The 20,868-nt window shown below is 38.0% G+C and overlaps 1 protein-coding gene across 1 annotated transcript in view; it reads left to right on the top strand.

Annotated features, from left to right (window-relative positions):
* Positions 1 to 15,688, top strand: part of MALT1 (MALT1 paracaspase) — a 69,598-nt gene extending 53,910 nt beyond the window's left edge. The window contains exons 11-17 of the mRNA XM_065406776.1: positions 3,062 to 3,239; positions 5,589 to 5,663; positions 8,029 to 8,156; positions 10,774 to 10,923; positions 11,956 to 12,113; positions 13,710 to 13,835; positions 15,239 to 15,688. Coding sequence (XP_065262848.1) covers positions 3,062 to 3,239; positions 5,589 to 5,663; positions 8,029 to 8,156; positions 10,774 to 10,923; positions 11,956 to 12,113; positions 13,710 to 13,835; positions 15,239 to 15,688 — 1,265 coding nt within the window. The remainder of the gene's footprint in view (positions 1 to 3,061; positions 3,240 to 5,588; positions 5,664 to 8,028; positions 8,157 to 10,773; positions 10,924 to 11,955; positions 12,114 to 13,709; positions 13,836 to 15,238) is intronic.
* The last annotated feature ends 5,180 nt before the right edge of the window (positions 15,689 to 20,868 follow it).

Consider the following 20,868-nt stretch of genomic DNA (forward strand, 5'->3'; position numbering starts at 1 on the left):
CAAGATATCAAGTATTTGTATTCATAATAGGCTAAATCTAAGGTTTGGGCTAAAGTTAACCTTTTGCAGTAAGAAAATACTTAACTGTGTAGTAAAATTTTCTGTTAAATGTTTATAGAATGTTTTGAAGACTTAAAGTACTATAAGCGCATATTTATTACAGATTTGATTCAAAAATTATTTTAAGGTGTTACCCTAACCAGTCTAGTAAGACTTTAACTTGAAAAAAAGTTTTTTTTTGTTAATTATCCAGGAGAGAGAGACCCACCCACCAGTCATGGATTCTGAACCTGTAAACAAACTTAGAGACAAGATCTGTTTTAAAAAGAGTTAAAGTAGTTTAATAATAGATACCTAGTCCTGCGTCCTGCCAATTTTTATGATGTAACAATTGTTTTTTTCTAAACTTCAAAATATTTCTCTCTCCTATTGCTGTATTAAAAAAATCTCACAAATACAAATGGAGAAGCTGGCTATATGGTGGAAACAATGAAAATGACGATACCCAAAGTAATGCCAAATGCAAAGAGTAAGCAAGCTGGAAAAATAGAAATACGTCTTCTCTAATCGTTTAGTTAGAGTAATTTTGGTTACTCATGGTAGTAGTGGGGGAAAGTTTTTTCAGACAAGTGTGTCTTTTTAAGTTGACAGTATCCCTTTAACGTTAAATATGTTTGTAACTTTTAGCTATATAATTCAGTATTATCCCTTTCAGTGTAATATGAAATCTGAACTTACTCACAGATATGCAGGTGTGCATGTGCAGGAGCTGATTATACAAGTTAGTACAGCTGCTCACTCACCTATGCACAGTTTAACCTTTTGTATAGATCAGTGATTCTCAAACTGTGGGTTGGGACCCCAAAGTGTGTCATGACCCTGTTTTAATGGGGTCACCAGGGCTGCTGTTAGACTTGCTGGGGTCTGGGGCTGAAGTCTGAGCCCCACTGCCTGGGGCCTAAGCTGAAGCCTGAGGGCTTCAGCCCTGGGTGGCAGGGCTCAGTTAAAGGATCCCTGCTTGGGGCTGCAGCCCTTGAGCTTCAGCTTTGATACCCTCTTCCCCCTCCTCCCCCCCGCCGGGGTGATGAGGCTCGGGTGGGCTCAGGCTTCGGTCCCTCTCCTGGGGTCATGTAGTAATTTTTGTTGTCAGCAGGAGGTCATGGTGCAATGAAGTTTTGAGAACCCCTAGTATAAATTATGCACTATACTCCCACAACAGGCCGTAATTGTAGTTGCTAAATGGATTTTTACAAATAGTTATATTCAGACTTCGAGGGCATCTTGTTTATACTAGTCAGTAGAATGACAGAATCACAGAAGTCATCAAGTCCAGCCCCTTCACTGAGGCTGGACCAAGTAAACCTAAATTATCCCTGACAGATATTTGTCCAACCTGTTCTCAAAAACCTCGAATAAAGGTAATTCCATAGCCGCCTCTGGAAACCTATTCCAGACCTTAACTAACCTTATAGTTAGAAAGTTTTTCCTAATATCTAACCTAAATCTCCCTTGCTGCATATTAAGCCGAGTACTTCTCCTCCAATCTTTCATTTAAAGGGCTTATTTATTCTTTAAATAAGCCCTTGACACATTTGAAGGCTATCAGGTCCCCAATTAGTTGTCTTTTCTCAAGACTTAACATGCTCCGTTTTTTAACTTTTTCGCATAGATCAGGTTTTCTAAACCTTTTGCCATTTCTGTTGCTCTTCTCTAGACTCAATTCAGTTTGTCCACATCTTTCCTAAAGTGTGGCACACAGAATTGGATGCAGTACTCCAACTGAGGCACCAGTGCTGAGTGGAGCGGGACAGTTACCTCCCAGATCTTATGATGACACATGTGTTAATATGAAGCTTTTTCACAGCTGAATCATATATTGTTCACGACTACAATTTGTGAATCACTACAACCCCCAGATCTTTTTCACCAGTACTGTGACCTAGCTAGTTATTCCCCATTTTGTAGTTGTGTATTTGATTTTTTTTTTTCCTTTCTACTTGTAGTAATTTACACTTGTCTTATTGAATTTCATTTTGTTGATTTCAGAGCAGTTCTCTAATTTGTCAAGATCATTTTGAATTCTAATCCTGTCCTCCAAAATTCTTATGACCCCTCCCAGTTTGGTGTCTGCATATTTTCTAAATATATTCTCCACTCCATTGCCTAAATCATTAATGAAAATATTGAATAGTATCTGACACAGGACTGACCCCCTCTGGTACCCCATTAGATATATCCTCCCAGTTTGACATTGATAAGTACAGTAGAACCTCAGTTACAAACTGATCAATCAACCACAGGCCTCATTTGGAACTGGAAATACACAATCAGGCAGCAAAGGCCAAAACAAAAACAAAAAAACCCCCACAAATACTGTATAGTACAGTGCTGTGTTAAACATAAACTACTAAAAAAATGGGAACTTTTGTTGTTGTTGTTTTTTTTTAAAGATGACTTGATAAGGTAAGGAAACTGTTTCTGTGCTTGTTTCATTTAAATTAAGATGGTTAAAAACACCATTTTTCTTCTGCAGTGAAGTTTCAAAGCCGTATTAAGCCAATGTTCTGTTGTAAACTTTTGAAAGAACAACCATAATGTTTTGTTCAGCGTTACGAACGTTTCAGAGTTAAGAACAACCTTCATTCCCTAGGTGTTTGTACTTCTGAGGTTCTACTGTACTCTTCGAGTATTGTTTTTAAACCAGATGTACATCCACCTTATAGTAATTTCATCTAGATCATATTTCCCTAGTACATTGTTAATCTAAAGCAATGTTATTTCATAAGTACCTACTGTCTTGTGTTAAAACAATTTTACTTACCCAAACTCTTCATGTTATGTTTGCACATAGTAGGGTTGATAATTGCCTATTTTTATTTTGACTTTCTGCCCAATCATTGATGATATTAATTGAAAACTCTACCTGGATTAGCAAAAATGTTTAATTTCTCCCAAACACATACTGTAGATGTAATGGGTAAAATTCTGGCCCCAGTGCAGTCAGTGATGGCTTTTCAATGTGTGCATATACCATATAATCATTTCTGCTTTTTCCTTTCAGGTTTATTATATTATGCTGGCCATGGCTATGAAAACTATGGGAACAGTTTCATGGTTCCAATTGATGCCCCAAATCCCTATCGGTCTGCAAACTGTTTGTGCGTGCAGAATATACTCAAACTGATGCAGGAAAAAGAGACTGGGCTCAATGTGTTTTTACTGGATATGTGTAGAAAAAGGTAGGATTTCTAGTCTTGAAATGCTTACTGTAAATTGTAACTGTGGATTAATCAGTTTCCTTTTCATGGGGGGGGGGTGAAGAAGGCTAGAGTGACTACAGATCTCATTACTTTCAGACACAAAGTGTGAAACTCCTATTTTCTTTAGCTTTCACACAGCAACAGCAAATTACTAATGGAGAAGTGGGGAGCATACTTAAAAAAACAAAAAACAAACAAAACCCAGCCAACCAAAAAACCAAACCAAATAATCAGCTGCCTCCAGGGAATAGGGAGGAAGCTAGAACCACAGGTGGAACTTCATGCTATAAATGTTTTTGTGAGTAATTAGGTGGATGGAGGTTGGAGAGAATTTCTAGCTCCAGTGGGTTCTGAGAGATCTTAGAGACTGCTCCAAAGCCTATTGAAGTCATTTGGAATCTTTCAGTTGACTTAATTGCGGTTTGGATCAGGCCCCATGTGAAAACATGAAGATGGTAATTCAGCTTATTATGTATTTTTGCATACAAATACAACCTATCCACTCAACAGGTTAAGGAGAAATGTACTAAAGCATCAAACTAGCTAGATAAAACTGATAAGAGTTTTAAGTCAGCAGAGATTGCTGCTGTCTGCTGCATCATAAGACTGCTGTGGCTGGAAGATTTTGTGTTAAGAGCCACTTCAGTTAATATGTAGAAACCTTTGATAATATGGAACTGATGCAAAGTCCTTCATTTCAGACATTTTTGAAGACAAATAGATTTTTGTTGACTCCTTTTATGCCAGTGATACTGGATGATGCTTTCTCCTGCCTCCTGAAAAATATACACCTCTACCCCGATATAATGCTGTCCTTGGGAGCCAAAAAATCTTACTGCGTTATAGGTGAAACCGCGTTATAGTGAACTTGCTTTGATCCGCCAGAGTGCGCAGCCCTGCCCCCCCGGAGCGCTGCTTTACCGCGTTATATCCGAATTCTTGTTATATCGGGCCGCGTTATATCAGGGTAGAGGTGTATATGCAAGTTTAAAAAAATTGAAAGGTTTAGCAGATTTATTTTAATTTAAAGAATCTTAGTTGACTTTCTCCACATCATTTCATGTATATAGTTGGGATTATGTTTTCCAATATGCCTTACTGTTGATCAACATTGAATTTCATCTGCCTCTTTGCGGCCCAGTAACCCAGTTTTGTGAAACAGTGAGGTGGCAAAGTTTGCTTTGGACTTAACTGTCTTGAGTAATTTTGTATCCCCTGCAAACTTTTCCACCTCATTATTTAGCCTCTTTTCCAGATCATTTATGAATATGGTGAACAGCACTAGTCCCAGTATGGATCCTTGGGGGACCTGGCTATTTACCTTTCTCCATTGTGAAAACTGACTATTTATTCCCACCATGGGTTAAAAGATAGAAAACAAGTTATCTTTTATCCCATTACTGCATAGTTGCATAGTTAGCTTAAGAGCCTTTGATGAGGAACCTTGTCAAAGGCTTTCAGAAAAAGTCCTACACCACAGCCACTGGATCACCCTTGTCCGCATATTTTTTGACACCCTCAAAGAATTCTAATAGATTGGTGAGGCATGATTTCCCTTTACAAAGGCTGTGTTGATTCTTCCCCGACATATTGGATTCATCTGTGTGTTTGATAATTCTGTTCTTTACTATATTTCAACCAATTTGCCTGGTATTGAAGTTAGGTTTACTGGCCTGTAATTGTCAGGATCACCTCTGGAGCCTTTTTCAAAAATTGGTGTTACTTAGCTATCCTCCAGTCATCTGGTTACATACCACAGTTAGTAGATCTGCAATTTCACATTTGAGTGCCTTCAGAACTCTTGAGTGAATATCATCTAGTCCTGGTGACTTATTACCAGAGAGATTATTCCTCATGACTGCTACAGTGTTTCCAGAGCCTGTGAACTTCATTGCTAATGTAACATTAATAACCCAATTAAACGTCACATTCCAATGGCCAAAACAAAAATGTCTGTAAGAAATATGGCAGATTTTCACATCTCAACCTTGCTGATGTTCCATTTTGAAAAGAAAAACCATCCAGTTTTCATTAGCCTAAAATGACTGACAGTTTCCAGTGGTTTCAAAGACTTCTTGCTAGGACCATGGCCAAATTCAACAGCTGTTAATATGAGGTGCTCTCATCTAGTCAATGCGTAATATTAGTTTAACTATTGTTTTCATGAAAATGTTGATGCAGCTAATTTTGTTTACCATCAGTGGATTCATTCCTGATTAAAGAAAGAAAAGAGAGAAAAATTATCTGTTTTCTATGATGTACACTGTAATACTTGCATGATTGGATTGTCAGAGTCACATTCTATACTTTCGTTTCCATTTATTATAGAAATGAGTATGATGATACCATTCTAATCTTGGATGCCCTGAAGGTTACAGCTAACATCGTTTTTGGATATGCAACGTAAGGAAACTTCCTCCAGCCTCACCTGATTGCAAGGCCAGAAGGGACCACTGTGGTCATTTAGTTGACTTTTTAAAAAAATAGTCCATTCAGTAGTGTAAGAGCACCAGTAACTCATCTCTAATATATGTTCCTATGCTATCCCTGGTCTATTTATATGAATTATTAAAATTGCCCTTAATTCTGTCTTGATATTTTAGAGATCTACTGGCTATGGCCAGGTCTACACTAAACAGTTAGATCGACCCAAGTGAATCGCTCAGGGGTATGAAAAATCCACACCCCTGAGTGACTGTTGTTAAGCCGACCTAACCCACGGTTAGATCAAAGGACAGATTCTTCTGTCAGCCTAGCTATTGTCTCTTGGGGAGGTGGATTAACTACAGAAATGGGAGAACCCCTCCTATTGCTGTAGTGTGTATCTACACTGAAGTGCTATAGCAGCTCAGGTGCAGCTATAGCGTTTTAAGTGTAGACATAGCCGGAGTGTAGACATATCAAATGTATATTTTAATAGGTTTATTTGCTGTTCCCCATTCAAATGTGAGGTACTGCCCTCAAAAGCAGTAGACGCTACAGCTCATCTCCCTAACTTGCTGAATGACTCACCTGCAATTATTTTAATAGCCAACTTCAGGGATGCTCCCGCTCATTTTTAATAAACATTAGTTTGATATTAAAAACTATGGAGAAATAGAAAATTTTATTCCATATGCCCATAATGATTGAAATATGTTTATTTGTGACAGATGGCAATTTCCTACAGTATCCTGAATATGAATTTTATTGAATTAGGTTTAATACCTGTGGAGTCATTGTATTAAAAATGCGATTGTTTGAGTTGTAGGATTGTATGTAATTTTTCTAGGGACGTGACCAATTTAAATGCTAGGAACTTCAAAGAACTGTTTGGGACAACACATGAGAAGTGGGTTTTCTAGGAAGTACAGGGAGACCTTTTGGAGCCACTCCCTAGGGAGAAAAACCCACTGTCTACAGTTTGTCTGTTCCTGAAAACTCCAGCTCAAAGACCCCCTGAACTATATGAGGGATGGAATAAACTTTTCATGAGAGTGCTAGTTTTGAGCTAAGGCTGTTATGAACTTGTAACCACAAAAGAGACCCTTTGGGAAGGTGTAGGGGGCTTCAAGGACTCACTCACTTTCAGAGCCCATCTTGGGTGAGATCCAGTAAGCTTATTAGCATGCATGTGGGTTCTTTTACTGTATTGAATGTTTTCTCTAAAGATTATACCTAAGAATAAAATAGGCTTGCATAGGAAGTGCTGTGTGGTAACTAATAACTGTGGCAATTGCACTGTTCACCATCTCTGAGGAGAAAGACAAAGCAGATATGCTTAGGCAATCTGACTTTTTTGGGGAATTCACAGTATAATCAGAAAGCTATGCAACCTGGAAATAGCCTGGTCAGGAGGAATTGAGATGCATATCTCTACCCAAGAGAGGTGACAGCCAGGGGAACCTGAAGTTGAGAATGAGGGCCCTTGCTGGACTATAGAGGGGGAATACAGATGCAGTTGCCCTGAACTATGACATGTCATGTCTTACCATAGCCATGTTGGTCCCAGGACATGAAAGAACAACAGAAACCCAAAGGAATTGATGGCTTTACCCATATAACTGCCATCTTACACAAAGACTACAAGTTCAGTGTCTGAGGGGACAGAGAAGTGCAGTTTAACTTTTTTTACTGAGTGTCAGAACACATTTTAAATTTATTTATTTATATATATGTGTGTGTGTGTGTGTGTGTGTGTTTTACAGTAACAATAAATGGGTTTCGTTATCTGAGCTACAGCACTTAGAATGGTTGCAAGTTCTTCTTCCTGGGGTTGCAAAGATCAAAGTTAATTCTGTAATTCCAGTATTTTGAAGTGGTTGTATAAAGTTTAGATTAACAGTTTCAGGATAGCATCCAATTATTGTGGATTTAATATGGCAAATACAAAAGCATTCAGCTGGTAAGTGGTCAAGAGTTTTACCAAACTAGGAGGTATTAAGGGAATTTATACCGGCACATTTTTCAGACACTGCTTTGGGACTGTCCTCCAAGATAATTTGTTCAAGGAGCAATAATACTTTAGGTTGATCGTGCCTCATTCCTGGGATTTGGTAGTAAATATGAACCCTTCACAAATGAATTGTTTGTAAACGTATATTGCATTTCTGTGAAGACCAGATTAACTAGGTTCTAAATACAGCTTAGTCTTCATACAGCAGTTCCTTATTTCATGCAGCATGCTTTTCACATTCATACATGTCTTGTAAAATATTACTAATTTATCACTGTCGATCTCTTTTTTGTTGTTGTTGCTCTTATATTTATTATTTATTATACTTTAAAGATGCCAAGGAGCAGAAGCTTTTGAAATTCAGCACTCTGGGTTAGCCAATGGGATTTTCATGAAGTTCTTGAAGGAACGCATGTTGGAGGACAAGAAGATTACTGTGTTACTTGATGAAGTTGCAGAAGGTGAAAGCAACCTACATTTTAACTTCCCTTAGCATCCAGTTTACCAAAAAAATCATTTTTTTTTTTTTAAATCTAAAACTCCTCTTCTGCACTGAGTGTTCTTCACTTCCTTCTCTAAATTCTTAGTACTGCGCTGTGTAAACCCACCATCAAATGCAGCTACCTCTTGTGTAAAAACCGAAACATCTTCATAAAAACCCCCGTCTGTAAACTGATTTTTGCTCCTGTGGTATGCAGGGGGCTATACATTCAAATGTACTTTGTTGTGTGATGGAATTTGTATTTCATTTGTTGCTTCAAAAGCTCGGTATTGAAGCATGTTTAAGGCTTTCCTTACAGGAAAATCTTCAAGTGCATGAAGGAAAAAGCATGTTTAATATCTAATATTTCTGAACATGGCTAGGGTTTAATATGCAAAAAATAGTGCTTTCATTTTCACTTACTATTTCAAGTGAGACAGAATTGGGATATATATTTGTTTATCTTTGAAGCATTTCAGAAGCATCCCTTACCATAATAGCCCTGCTATTGATGAGCCACTATAATATGGCGTTCATACTGCTTATTCGAAGTTTTTGTGAGTATGCAACTCTCATCAGAGTTTAGATGATTATATGGTCACGAAAATCACTCTCCTTTGTCATGTGGTCTCTGGATGTGACTGCTAGCCCAATTGATTTGTCTGGAGACAGACTAGTTAGGGTTGAATTCTATGTGTGTCATACAGTATTAATACCACATCTGTTGGCATAACCATTATTTACTGACTAGACTACAAAGCAGGACCCTATTCATCACTTGTCACTCAGGCAAAACTCCCTGTGGTGTTGATGGGAGTATTGCCTGAGTGAGTGTGCTGAAGAGAATGTCTTGGTTGAGAGTGAGCATTCTTTCAAAGCATAGAAAGGTAGACAAGAGCATTTACATGATGGATTATATGCACAGATGTCCTTTTTTTTTTTTTGTAGTACATAAGTCCACTGGCTTTTCAATAAAAATATTGTCCAGGTCTCCCAACAGCTGGAGACTTAAAATCTGTATAATGGGCCACATTCTTCTGTCAGTTCCACTCAGTGAGGCTACAGGGTTGTAAGTGAAGATAGAATTTGGCTCAGTGTGCATATCTGACAAGGATTCATAAATCAGAAAAGTCCAAACCAGATATCAAATATGTAACCAAATTGGTTTGCTGTTGACAAGACAGACTGTAGAAAATGTGTTACAAAAGTTAAAACAATTCAGTTTTAATGTGCCAGCGCGATAGGGAGAAAAAGAAAATGATGATGATTGTGTGACTAGCTGGAGCATGAACACATGCAGTGCACATGTGCTGCATGATTAACAATTTTGCCACCACCAATTGAGATATGACTTACCCATGCCACTAAAGTGTGGATCTATAGATGATAGTTACTTTTCAGTTGCTACTTCCTTGCCTCTCTTGCATTTTTCCCCACCTGGCTTATCTTCTGTTTAACTAGATATTAAAATATGGAATGATAGGTCATTGTTTTAATATTTTTATTAAGTTTCATGAGAAGCTTTGTACGTACACAGGACTATTATAAGAAAATCTTGACTACTATTCAAGACAAATCAGAGTTTTAGCTATTAAAACTTAAAATGATCACAAACTTCAGGATTTCAGCTGATTATGTGTGTGTGAGGGAATATGTAGGAGTCTTTCTTTTCTTAATGTACAGCATTTCACAACTGACTAGGCGCTATCATAGAGTGTCTTTCCCTGACATCAGAAATTTTATTACTACTACTTTAACACTTACATAGCTGCAAAGGAGAATACAGTGCACAGAATGAAGATACAGGGTCTGTTTCTCCTCTCATGCTGGTTGGAATTTTAAAATAACTATACTGAAGTTAATGGGTTCACACCCATGTAAGTGAGAAGAGAATGAGGCACATCTTTTCTCCTTGAGGATGTTAAAGTCCAGGTTATGTATGGGTCATGACCCTGTGAAGGATAGGCTCAGGTAACATGATAGAGCTATTAATTATTGTCAGAAACAGCATATTGGACTAGATGTATTGATGTACTGATCAGGTATGGCAAATGTTACATTCCAAAGGAAAATACATTGACCACTGTTCAATAATGTATATAGTGTTTAATCCCAAACTTGAATAGTCCACCTATATGAATTCACGATTTATAAACCTTGATTTTAATTCAAATCACTCTTTAGCTATTGGTCTTAATCTTATGCACACCAAAAACAGCTGGAGAAAAAAAAGCAACCTTAGAGTTGTTTCATTTAAATGTATAGGCCTGCATTCAGCAAAGTACTGAAGAATGTGACTGAATAAGCTTAATGTTAGTCATGTTCTTCAGTACCCTGCTGAATCAGGGCCATACTGAAGTTTTGTTTTGTTTTTTTAAATGTGGAGGCATGTTGAAAATAGACACAGAAAAAATTGTTCTCTTCAGACATCTTGCACGCATTCCTTTGAGTAAATTTGAATAGCCAATCACTAAACCTCCCTGAAAGTGAGTTCATCATAGAAATGCGGACACAACCATAACACCAATGATGTAGCTGCTTTAATTATAATTTCAGGAGCTTTGATTCCTACAAAACTATTTGCATCTTATCTTTAGATATGGGTAAGTGTCACCTTACCAAAGGCAAGCAGGCTTTGGAGATTCGCAGCAGTTTATCTGAGAAGAGAGCATTAACTGATCCCATTCAGCAAACAGGATCATCTGCAGAGTCCCTGGCACGGAACTTACAGTGGGCCAAAGCTCACGGTACAGTAAACTCTCTCTTCCAAAAGATCACCCTTTCAAGATGTTAATTTCATTATTAATTCTTTATCTCACTTGATATGCATAAATAATTCAATTGAAAATATATGTGGGCATAGTGTCTACTCCTTACTATTGCTTTTTTCACTGGCTATAATATACTGAGTAGAAATGTGCCCAAGGAACAAAGTTCAGAGGACTGTTCAGATCTTGGAGGTTTTTGCTTGGGTTTATTTCTGGATTAAATTGTTATGAAAAATATGGGATGCTAAATTCACCTCATGTAAAGTAACTTCAAGAGCCGCATGCCAGACATTATCCCTGACTTCTTTTTTTTTTTTTTTTTTTTTTTTTAAGCAAGAATAGTCTTATTTTTTTTCCTGATAGGTTTGAATGTGGTATTGAATTGTCTGTAATGTATTTGAGCAGAAGATTAGTAGTCTGATAAGCTTTTGTTTCCTCTCTAATCCCTTTGCCACTTTTGCAAGTTTATAGATTGGATAGGTGTCCAGTTTTATTTGAGCACCTAACTCCTATTTGTGTTTTTACAATTTTCTCCCTTAGATATCTGTGGTTTAGGGATTTCATCCTTGGGCCTTTTTTTTTAATTACTGCACAGGATAGAGAAACGTACTGGTTCTGCTATCAGAACCAGGGGTTTCAGGTTTTTTCATAGTCACTGTGCAGATTCCTAGTCAGTCCACTTCATTTTTTCCTTTTTATTTTTGGCCTTGTTCCATGCATAGGAAAATATCCACAAAGCCTTGTGGGCCACCAAAGACTTAGGCCTGGTCTAAACAGGCTTCCCCCCCCAGGTACTGACATAAACAACCCTAACTGAAATAGTTTTTTTTAACTGATATATAAATAAAAAAGTTTATCCCCTTCCTGTGTGCGAAGGATGCTTATACCAGTTTAATGATAGTAATAGGAAGGGAGGAGAACGTCCTTTTAGATCGTTGAAACAATGGCAGAAGCATGTTAGGCTTTCATTAGAATATTTTAAACCAGTTTATCCAAAATATTTATTTGCAGAACTTCCAGAAAGTATGTATCTTGACTTTAAGTGCGGTGTTCAGATTCAGCTGGGGTTTGCAGCCGAGTTTTCCAACGTCCTGATCATCTACACAAGGATAGTAAAGAAACCTCCTGAAATACTAGTTTGCAAAGCGTATGTTACAGATTTCCCACTTGTAAGTGTTTCCTATTTGTGTTTCATGATTGCTCTGTATTTAAGTTAGTGGTTGTCTGCTTGTGCCAGACTACAGCTTTGGGGGGAAAAAAATTCAAATTTGAATTCTGAACCAAGCAAAGGATGCATATATAAAACAAATCCTATGATTTTGTTGAAACTCTCTTCTTCCCCTTCCCTTCACATCCTGATTTCTGTTACTTGTTAGATCTAAATTAGGCCTGATCCTGCAAGGTGCTAAATGCCTGCAGTTCCTATTGAAAGGATCCGTCACTTAGGCCACGCTCCTATGAGTCACCACATACAGGTGCACTACTACCCTCATGGATCCCCACTGAAGTCGTCATAGCTAGAGAGCAGTGAATTGCAGGATTGGAACCTTAAATTATAAACTCCCTAGGGAAGGAGCCTTGTTTTCTTATTCCTTTAAAGTGCCTAGCATGCTTTGGGTGCTGTCTAAATAGTGATTGTAAAGAGAATTATGTATTTGTGAATTAACATATTAAATAAGTGTCTTTCTCTCCTACAGTGCTATTACTAGAGTACCACCATATACTATATTGTGAAGTGTTCAGCCCACCTGGTATTACAAGAGTATGAAGACAAGTTTCTTGCCCCTAAATAGCTTACACTCTAAGGCCTTGATCCTGCAATAAGAAGTGCATGATCAGAGCCCCATGGAGATCAATGGCTCTGCATGGGCATTGGGCGTCTGCCTGTATAGATCCAAAGACCAATCAGGGCCTTAACAGGCAAAGTACAGAAGAAAGTGAGGGAGTGGGATGCAGTTGAAAGCCAAGATTCTAAGTAATAAAGTTTAGTGTGTATCTTATTGGGTTCCACCTTTTTTGTTTTTTGTTTATTTCATTATGTCAATATTATTACTTCCCTGAGAGGGGCACAAGGGCACCTGGGTATCTTGGAAGAAATAGTGTTTTAATTTGAATTTATCAAAATGTACTAATTGTATAGCAGCTTTAGAACAATTGTACTCTGAAAATGACACATTTAAGGGAAACTAATCAATTGTTCTAATGCTACCTTAGTATACTCAAATCTAGAAGAGGAAAGCTCTATTTTTTTATACTATTAGCAGTAGTAATAGGCAGCAGTCCAGCTGCTTGCGACAGCACCCTGAGTTTTGACCTCTTGGTTTGAAGTGGAACAATGATGACTAGAGAGAGGAGGAAATACCTGAGAGGAGATGAAAAGGGGGGAGGGAATGAAACTTGCACTTTTTTTTTTTTAGTTGTAAGAAATGGGGAAGGAATCCGCCTTCAGTTGCATTTTAGGAAGGCAAGAGGTAAAACACAAACAACTACTCCTACATGTGACTGATGATGAATTAGGCAGCCTAGGTGACTCTCTCTAATATTAGTTGAATCTTGTATTAGGAATTTTTTTGTTAAGAAAAGGAAAACACTATTTTAATAAATTGTGTCGAAATAAGTTGTAAGTTGAACTCAAATCTTAAGCTACTTCACATAAAATACAAATGTTCCTTTTTATTTTCCTTTTCACATTGTTCTACTAGTTTTTTATACCTACAACTTAATTCTCACTTTTTTTTTTTTTTTTTTTTTTTTTTTTGCAACAGGACTTGGATATAGATCCTAAAGAGGCAAATAAAGGGACTCCAGAGGAAACTGGCAGCTATTTAGTATCAAAGGATCTTCCCAAACACTGTCTCTACACTAGACTAAGTTCACTGCAGAAACTAAAGGTGGTTAATGTGTTATTTTTTGTCTCGCCCATTTGTTTATACAGTACAGGTTAATCATGTTGCTTCACAACTCCAGTAAAAGAGCTGGATTCTATATGTAATTGATATCATGGATACTGAATATTTTCAGTAATTGCCCAAAGCATACTCGCTCATTTAAACATTTATTCTAGCTGCTTAGAGAGAGAATGGCTAAGAGCACACTTCAGTGACTTGGCTCTGTAGCTGGCAGACTGAAAATATGTTCCAAAGAGAGAGCCAAAGGATATGAAATCATATTATTCCACAAGTCCCTTTTAAACACAGCTCTGGAAAATGTGCCTTGTAGGTTGAAAAGATTGATTGACTTCTCTGGAGGAATCACAGCACCTTGTACATATCATGTTTCCATGTCTATTTGCTCACTAAGCATGATGCCTTAAAGCAGAGCCATAAGTTGAGGTCATTCGTAAAAAGTGGAAATGTTATAAATCTCTTTACAATCCAGCCTGTGCCCTTGAACCCATCGTGTTTTAAAGCACTCTCACTTTGCATAGTTAAAATGTTGCTGTTAAAGGATCAGAAGTGGACTATAGGATTTTCAGGACTTTAGCATCTCTGTTGTATATGATCTACTGTATTTGCTTTCCAACACATTATGCCAGAGGGTAGCACGAACACTTCTAGAAATTGCAAAAACTTGGAGTGTTTGTGGAGGTGGGTGGGATAAAGAGTGCCATACTGACGAGTGCCTTCTTATCCTGCTGCCAGCAGGTTTATAAATCAGGATCACCCATGAGTTAGTGTTACCCCAAAACCCCATATTCATTCAAGCAAGGTGCAAATGGCACCTTTTATACTCTTATTTCTTTTGTGGTGGAAAGATGTTGCTGAATTTGGTTACCTAAAATTCAAATGAAATTTGGAGGGGAAGAGAGAAATCATCCCATGACTATACCTGCAGTACTCCTCCCAGTGCTTTTGTAGTTGTTTCATTTAACAGAATTTCACCGATAGAGTGACAGGGGAAAGTCTTTTCTGTTAAAGAAACAGCTAGTGCTCTGACACATGGTTGAGGGGAAAAGATTTGGGGACAAGAGGTCTCTGGGTGTTAAGCTTAGCTATATTTAAACACAGTATGAAGTAAGTGTGCAAAATTTTGCAGTGAGTTTACATCTTTTGCAGCCTCATTGATTCCAGTGAGAGTGTACTGAGTATAAATCAGTGCAGAATTTGGCCCTGTGTGTGTGGTATACATTTAACTGCAAGGCTTATGGCACTTAAGCAATTATGCTATTATAAGTCTATTTGTTATTGTATTTTAAATGTGTTAATTGCTCCCTCAGACAAATAATCACTTTGTAAAAATTTTGTTTTACCATGTTTTTGAGGGAAGAAGTAATTTTATTGTCTGTCATTCACAGGAGCACTTGATCTTCACAGTTTGTCTGCATTATGAATATCCAGGAATAGATGATTCCCTGGATGAAAGGAAGGAGGTTAATGTTGGGAAGCCTCTTATTGCTAAATTAGGCATTCATCATGGATTTGAGGAAAATTGTTGCATGTCTAACAGACCTTTCCATACTCAAGCATCCACTCCTGTGGCAGCTGAATACTACCTCTCTCCTAATCACTGTCAACCAAATTCCTACCCAGGTGTTCACCATCCAAACTCTGCTCATTCAGACCATTTCAGGCAGCCAGAAGCATGCCATTGCAATGTGACTTTGAATGTGCTAACTTCAAGACAAGAAGTATGGACTTGCTCATCCCACATAAGAAAGAATAATATACCAGTAGAGACAACTGATGACACTGTTGACCTGGGATTCAGCTTCTCCAACAGCCTCAGATTATCTAAAAAGCAGTAGTTATCATCTCTGCAGAATGTACAGGAGCATCAATCCTGGGCTAAAGCACTCCAGCACTGATTGTACATTCTCTGCGGTGTGTTCATGTTTTGAGAGAAGGCAGTACTGGGAATTGTGGGTTGGGTATGGGTTAGTATATTCTCTCCTTGGAAACTTCTCAGATCCAAAGAGACAAGAATGGAATATAAACTAATTCTTCACTCCTGAATTTTTTTCAGCAGTGAAGACGGGTGTGGGGTAATCATGGGGAGCTGGTGGCAGGAGAGATGGGGCGGAGAGAAGCTTGAGCTGGGTACCTGGGAGCCCCACAGGAACTAACCAGCAGGCACCCTGTTATTGGCTGCAGCTGTGCCAGCCAGCAAAAGAACAGAGCAGCAAGCATGTAGCATTGAGATGAAGTTGCATGTTTGTGGTGGGGAGGAGATGCACAGCAGAGGCCTTGTTCTTGTATCACAGGCTCTCTAGGAATACTGAATCCTTGATCTCCTCAGCTGTTGCTGACATGTCTCTATAATGACACATCCGTCTTAAAAAGCATGCATAATGGACCTGTTTCTAATCTTGATTTTTAGTTTACAAAGGGATCAGTTTTCCTGTGCAAAAACAAAATGGAAAAAATAGCAGTTAGAGGAGAAGAGAGGGAGAGGGAAAGCAGTAAAAAGAATGTCCACATTAATGAAACTAAGCTATATGTATACTTTATAAATGTAATTAAAATAGTATAGTAATCACTAAATGATAAATAGATTTTTAGACTTTCCTGTTCTAACCTGCACCATCAGTTGAGTTTAACATTCTAATTTTCCTTTTATTTAAAAAATGGGAACTTCCAATTTCTTTAAAAGTCATAGATTCTAGGACTGGAAGGGACCTCGAGAGGTCATAGAGTCCAGTCCCCTGCCCTTATGGCAGGACCAAAATGTTTGTGTGCAAGCAGAGCATGTCATACCATTCATAGATTCCAAGAGTAGTAGGTACCATTGTGATCTAGTCTGACCTTTTTTATAATACAGGACATAGAATGTCCCCAAAATAATTCCTCTTTGAACTGGAATATGTCTTAAAAAAATAATCCATTTTTTATCTTAAATTTGTCCGTGATGGAGAATCTACCTTAACCTTTGATAAATTGTTTCAGTGGTTAATTGCCCTCACTGTTCAAATTTTTGCACCTTATTTCCAGTCCGAATTTGTCTAGCTTTAACTTCCAAATGTTAGATCTTGTTATGACTACTAGGCTGAAGAGCCCATTATCAAATATCTGTTCCCCAGGTAGATACTTATAGACTGTGATGAAGTCATCCCTTAACCTTCTTTTTGTTCAACTAAACAGATTGAGCTCCTTGAGTCTATCACTGTAAGGCTTGTTTTGTAATGCTTTAATCATTCTCATGTTCTTTTGTGAACCCTCTCCAATTTATCAACATCCTTCTGTGGAACTTTGATGTCCAGTGCTTGGAAGAAATCAACAGATGACTGAAGAGCAGTAGGCTCAAGCTCAATGCAGGAAAGACAAAAGCAATGGTGGTAGGAAAGGGGAAAATGTTTTCAAGAATGGGCAAATAAAGTAATATCGCCAATTATTAAGGACACACTACCACAAATCACTGAGGTGGAATGAAGCTACAGAATCATGCTGGATGCCTCACTACAGATTGTTAGAGTGGTGAGAAACTCCTTCTTGCACCTTTTGGATCAAATATTTGGAAGCTCTTCCAAAGTGTTACAGCTTTGTTGCTAACTGACTTCTGAAGAGATGACCGTTTCCTCTCCAGGACTACCACTAGGTTTACATTTTTAAAATAAGCGTTACCCCATTTGTTGTTTTGGAGTAGAGATGTGAGGCTAAATTTAAGCCCTAAGTTTGTTGAGCATTAATATAAGCGCACATATAACATAGAGGCCTATATTCAGTCTGGCAAGACCTGGTAAAAGCAGGAGTAATTTGTGCCTGATGTAGGATGGCTGGGTGAGGATTTGAGCTAAAATATGTGAATGATGCTCCTGCACACCAGGCTCTGCTCTGGAATCATACACACGCCTGCTGTGGTGTTACAAAAATAGCCCTGCACATTCCCCTCAAGGCCAAAACTAATTCCTTTCTTATTTTCCAAATAAAAACCTTACCCACAAATGTGAAATCCCCAGCTACCTAATGCAAACTCATCCAAGTGATATGAAGGATAAGAATCTCATCCAAGTCAGGCTGCAAAAGGTGTGAGAGACGTATGCAGAGGCACTGTTGCACAAACATTCCATGTTAGGCGCCAATCTTGACATTTACAGGGCACCAGCACACCTGTGTGTAGCTTTTGTTGATGTCAAGATTCTGTCCTGCCTCAGTGAATTGTAGGATCAGGGCCATAGGTTTCATGCTCATTACTAGAACTAAAGCTGCAGGGATTTACCCTTAATTTGATGTGTGGCTGGAAACTAGTTTCAAAGCAATAGGAGATAGGTTTCTAAAGATATCACAAAATATCTTGGTGCTCTGAAAGTATATTAAAAAAGCATGATATCGCTGTTCAAGTGGATTCTTATCTGTGGTCATAAATCAGCCTCATTCCTCTCTAGTAATGTTGCTAACAGGTTGAGTAGCTGTGCACATCATTTTTTCCTTTGTACAGTATATGCAATTATTAAATAACTTCTGTGTTAGTAAAATTTTTGCAGATCTTCACAATAAATGAAAAGGTAGGAAAAAATAAAGGATGAATCATTGCTTAAGAATAAATGCTTATTGGTCTTGATAAGCTACATCAGGGGTAGGCAACCTATGGCACGTGTGCCGAAGACGGCACACAAGCTGATTTTCAGTGGCACTCACACTGCCCGGGTCCTGGCCACCGGTCCAGGGGACTCTGCATTTTAATTTAATTTTAAATGAAGCTTCTTAAACATCTTGAAAACCTTATTTACTTACATACAACAATAGTTTAGTTATATATTATAGACTTATAGAAAGAGACCTTCTAAAAACTTTAAAATGTATTACTGGCACGCAAAACCTTAAATTAGAGTGAATAAATGAAGACGGCACACCACTTCTGAAAGGTTGCCGATCCCTGAGCTACATTAAAGATTCCATTTAAAATGCTGCACAGGTTTAGGTGGAACACATCCAAGCTTTTCAGATAGGTGGTCATTGAACAAAGATATAGTTTAGAGGGGAGGAGTTAGTCTTGTAATTCTATGGTCCTATTATAAAACAAATTCTGTTATCTGATATTTTCACTGGAATATTGAGTAGACTCTACATATGGTAATTCTACATAGTGATGGAAATAATGAATGTCTCTAATCCCACTTGGAAATGGTTAATAGCATTATTGTATGTAGGTGTTTAATGAAAATCTATAAATTCATCTGTGTTGAAAGATGGCTATTCCCTAGTGTCAGTTACCTCTATGTTAATGTATTATTTATTTACTAAATGACAAATAACTTTAACATAAATGCAAATAGACTGTAGCTTTTAGTCTTCTCTGGAAGAGTATAAAATAGTGAAACATTTTCTGATTTTTTGAAATATACCTGTGCATTTATTATTGTATAAACTGATTTTTACATGAAAATTATAGCTTGAGATACAATGTAGTACAATAGGATACTTAGCTAAAAGTTTGTCATAGTTTTATTGTTCATATTACAATTTTTAATTTTTTCTACTGTTGCAATAAAATGTAATTCACAAAAAAATTTATACAGTAGCTTGTGTCCCTTTTCTCTTCCTTTCAAACTTCAGTTAAAAACAAAGCAAATCATAGAAATAGTGACTAAAAAAGCGAACTTAAAGTCAAGAATGGCACCTATATTTTCTGGTGACTGTCACAGAAATAGGAAGAGTTCTATTCCTGCATGGCACAGCTCATTGCATGGCCAATTCTGCAAAATTAGCAAGTGTTTTTGGATGTCTGGTTTTGACCAACTTTAGAGACAGGTTGAGCCTGAGTATCTGAATGAAATTCCCCTTAGCTTCAGCTGGAGTTGTATGTGATCAGTACCTCCTGAAAATCTGGCCCCTGTAGGTATCTCAAGTTGGACACCCAAAACTGGAGGCCCTGTTTGCACACTTAGAGTTTATCATCTTTGTACCTCAGTTTTCCCATCTACAAAGAGGATAGATAGTTCTTGACCACCTTTCAGGGGTGTCCAGGCTTAATTGATTGATACATGTAAAGCTTTTTGAGATATTTCAATAAAAGGTGCTAAAGAAGTTAAAATTATTTAATAAGACTTACGAAATTGGCGGGAGCCAGACAAGACTCTTGTGTGTGCATGTGCGCACGCTCGCGCACACACATTTACAGGGTATGCTAGTTCATTGAACAGGAAGGGTTTCCAGAGGCTGATCTATCTGAGTGAAGTGGAACTGACCCTGGGCAAGCAGCCACAAGTGGAAGATGGGGAGTGGAAGGTCGTGATTTTAAATTTGTTCATTATGGAGTATCTACCATAACCTTTGATAAATTATTTCAATAGTTAATTACCCTCACTGTTTAAAAATTTACACCTTTTTCCAGTCTGACTTTGTCTAGCTTTAAATGTTGAACCTTGTTATACCTTATGTGAATTTTGGATTTGCTACTTCCACTTTAGAGGGTGTACCAGTTAGGGGTTAAAAGGTAGTGTGATGTTATTGACTATGTAACAATTACAACTGTGTGTACACATGGGGAAACACCCACCAGACAGTATGCAATCAGTCTGGATGGGCCATTAGGAAGGACAATAAGACTTTGAAGATACTAATCTTCCTCCTTCCTGAGAAGTTTCCTGAGATGCTGCTTTTGACACTGCAGGGTCAGGTGATCATGTCACCTGGTACTACACCCATCTTGGACTTCGTGTTTTTCCGTTAAGAGGGAGTGCGGGGCAAACTGGGAAACAAAGGATTCCCACCATATGCCAATCCTATTTAAGGCTGGGGAGTGAGTTAATCTTGGTTCTTCTCCACTGGCTCCCTGCCCAAGACTGCTGAAAACACCTGGAGAAACAAAGGAACTAAGCTGGGGGAGGGCAGGGGCTGAACCCAAGTGAGAAAGATCTAGCCTGTAAAAGCAATACCTGGAGATTTAAGCTGCAAGCAGTGCAGTTTACCTTCAAGAAATTCTGCAACCTGCATAAAACAACTTTTCAGGTGAGAATTTGCTAATATTAACCAGTTAATTTAGTGTAAT

The sequence above is a fragment of the Emys orbicularis genome, chromosome 6, assembly GCF_028017835.1.
Source record: "Emys orbicularis isolate rEmyOrb1 chromosome 6, rEmyOrb1.hap1, whole genome shotgun sequence".
In the NCBI taxonomy this organism is placed as follows: domain Eukaryota; kingdom Metazoa; phylum Chordata; order Testudines; family Emydidae; genus Emys; species Emys orbicularis.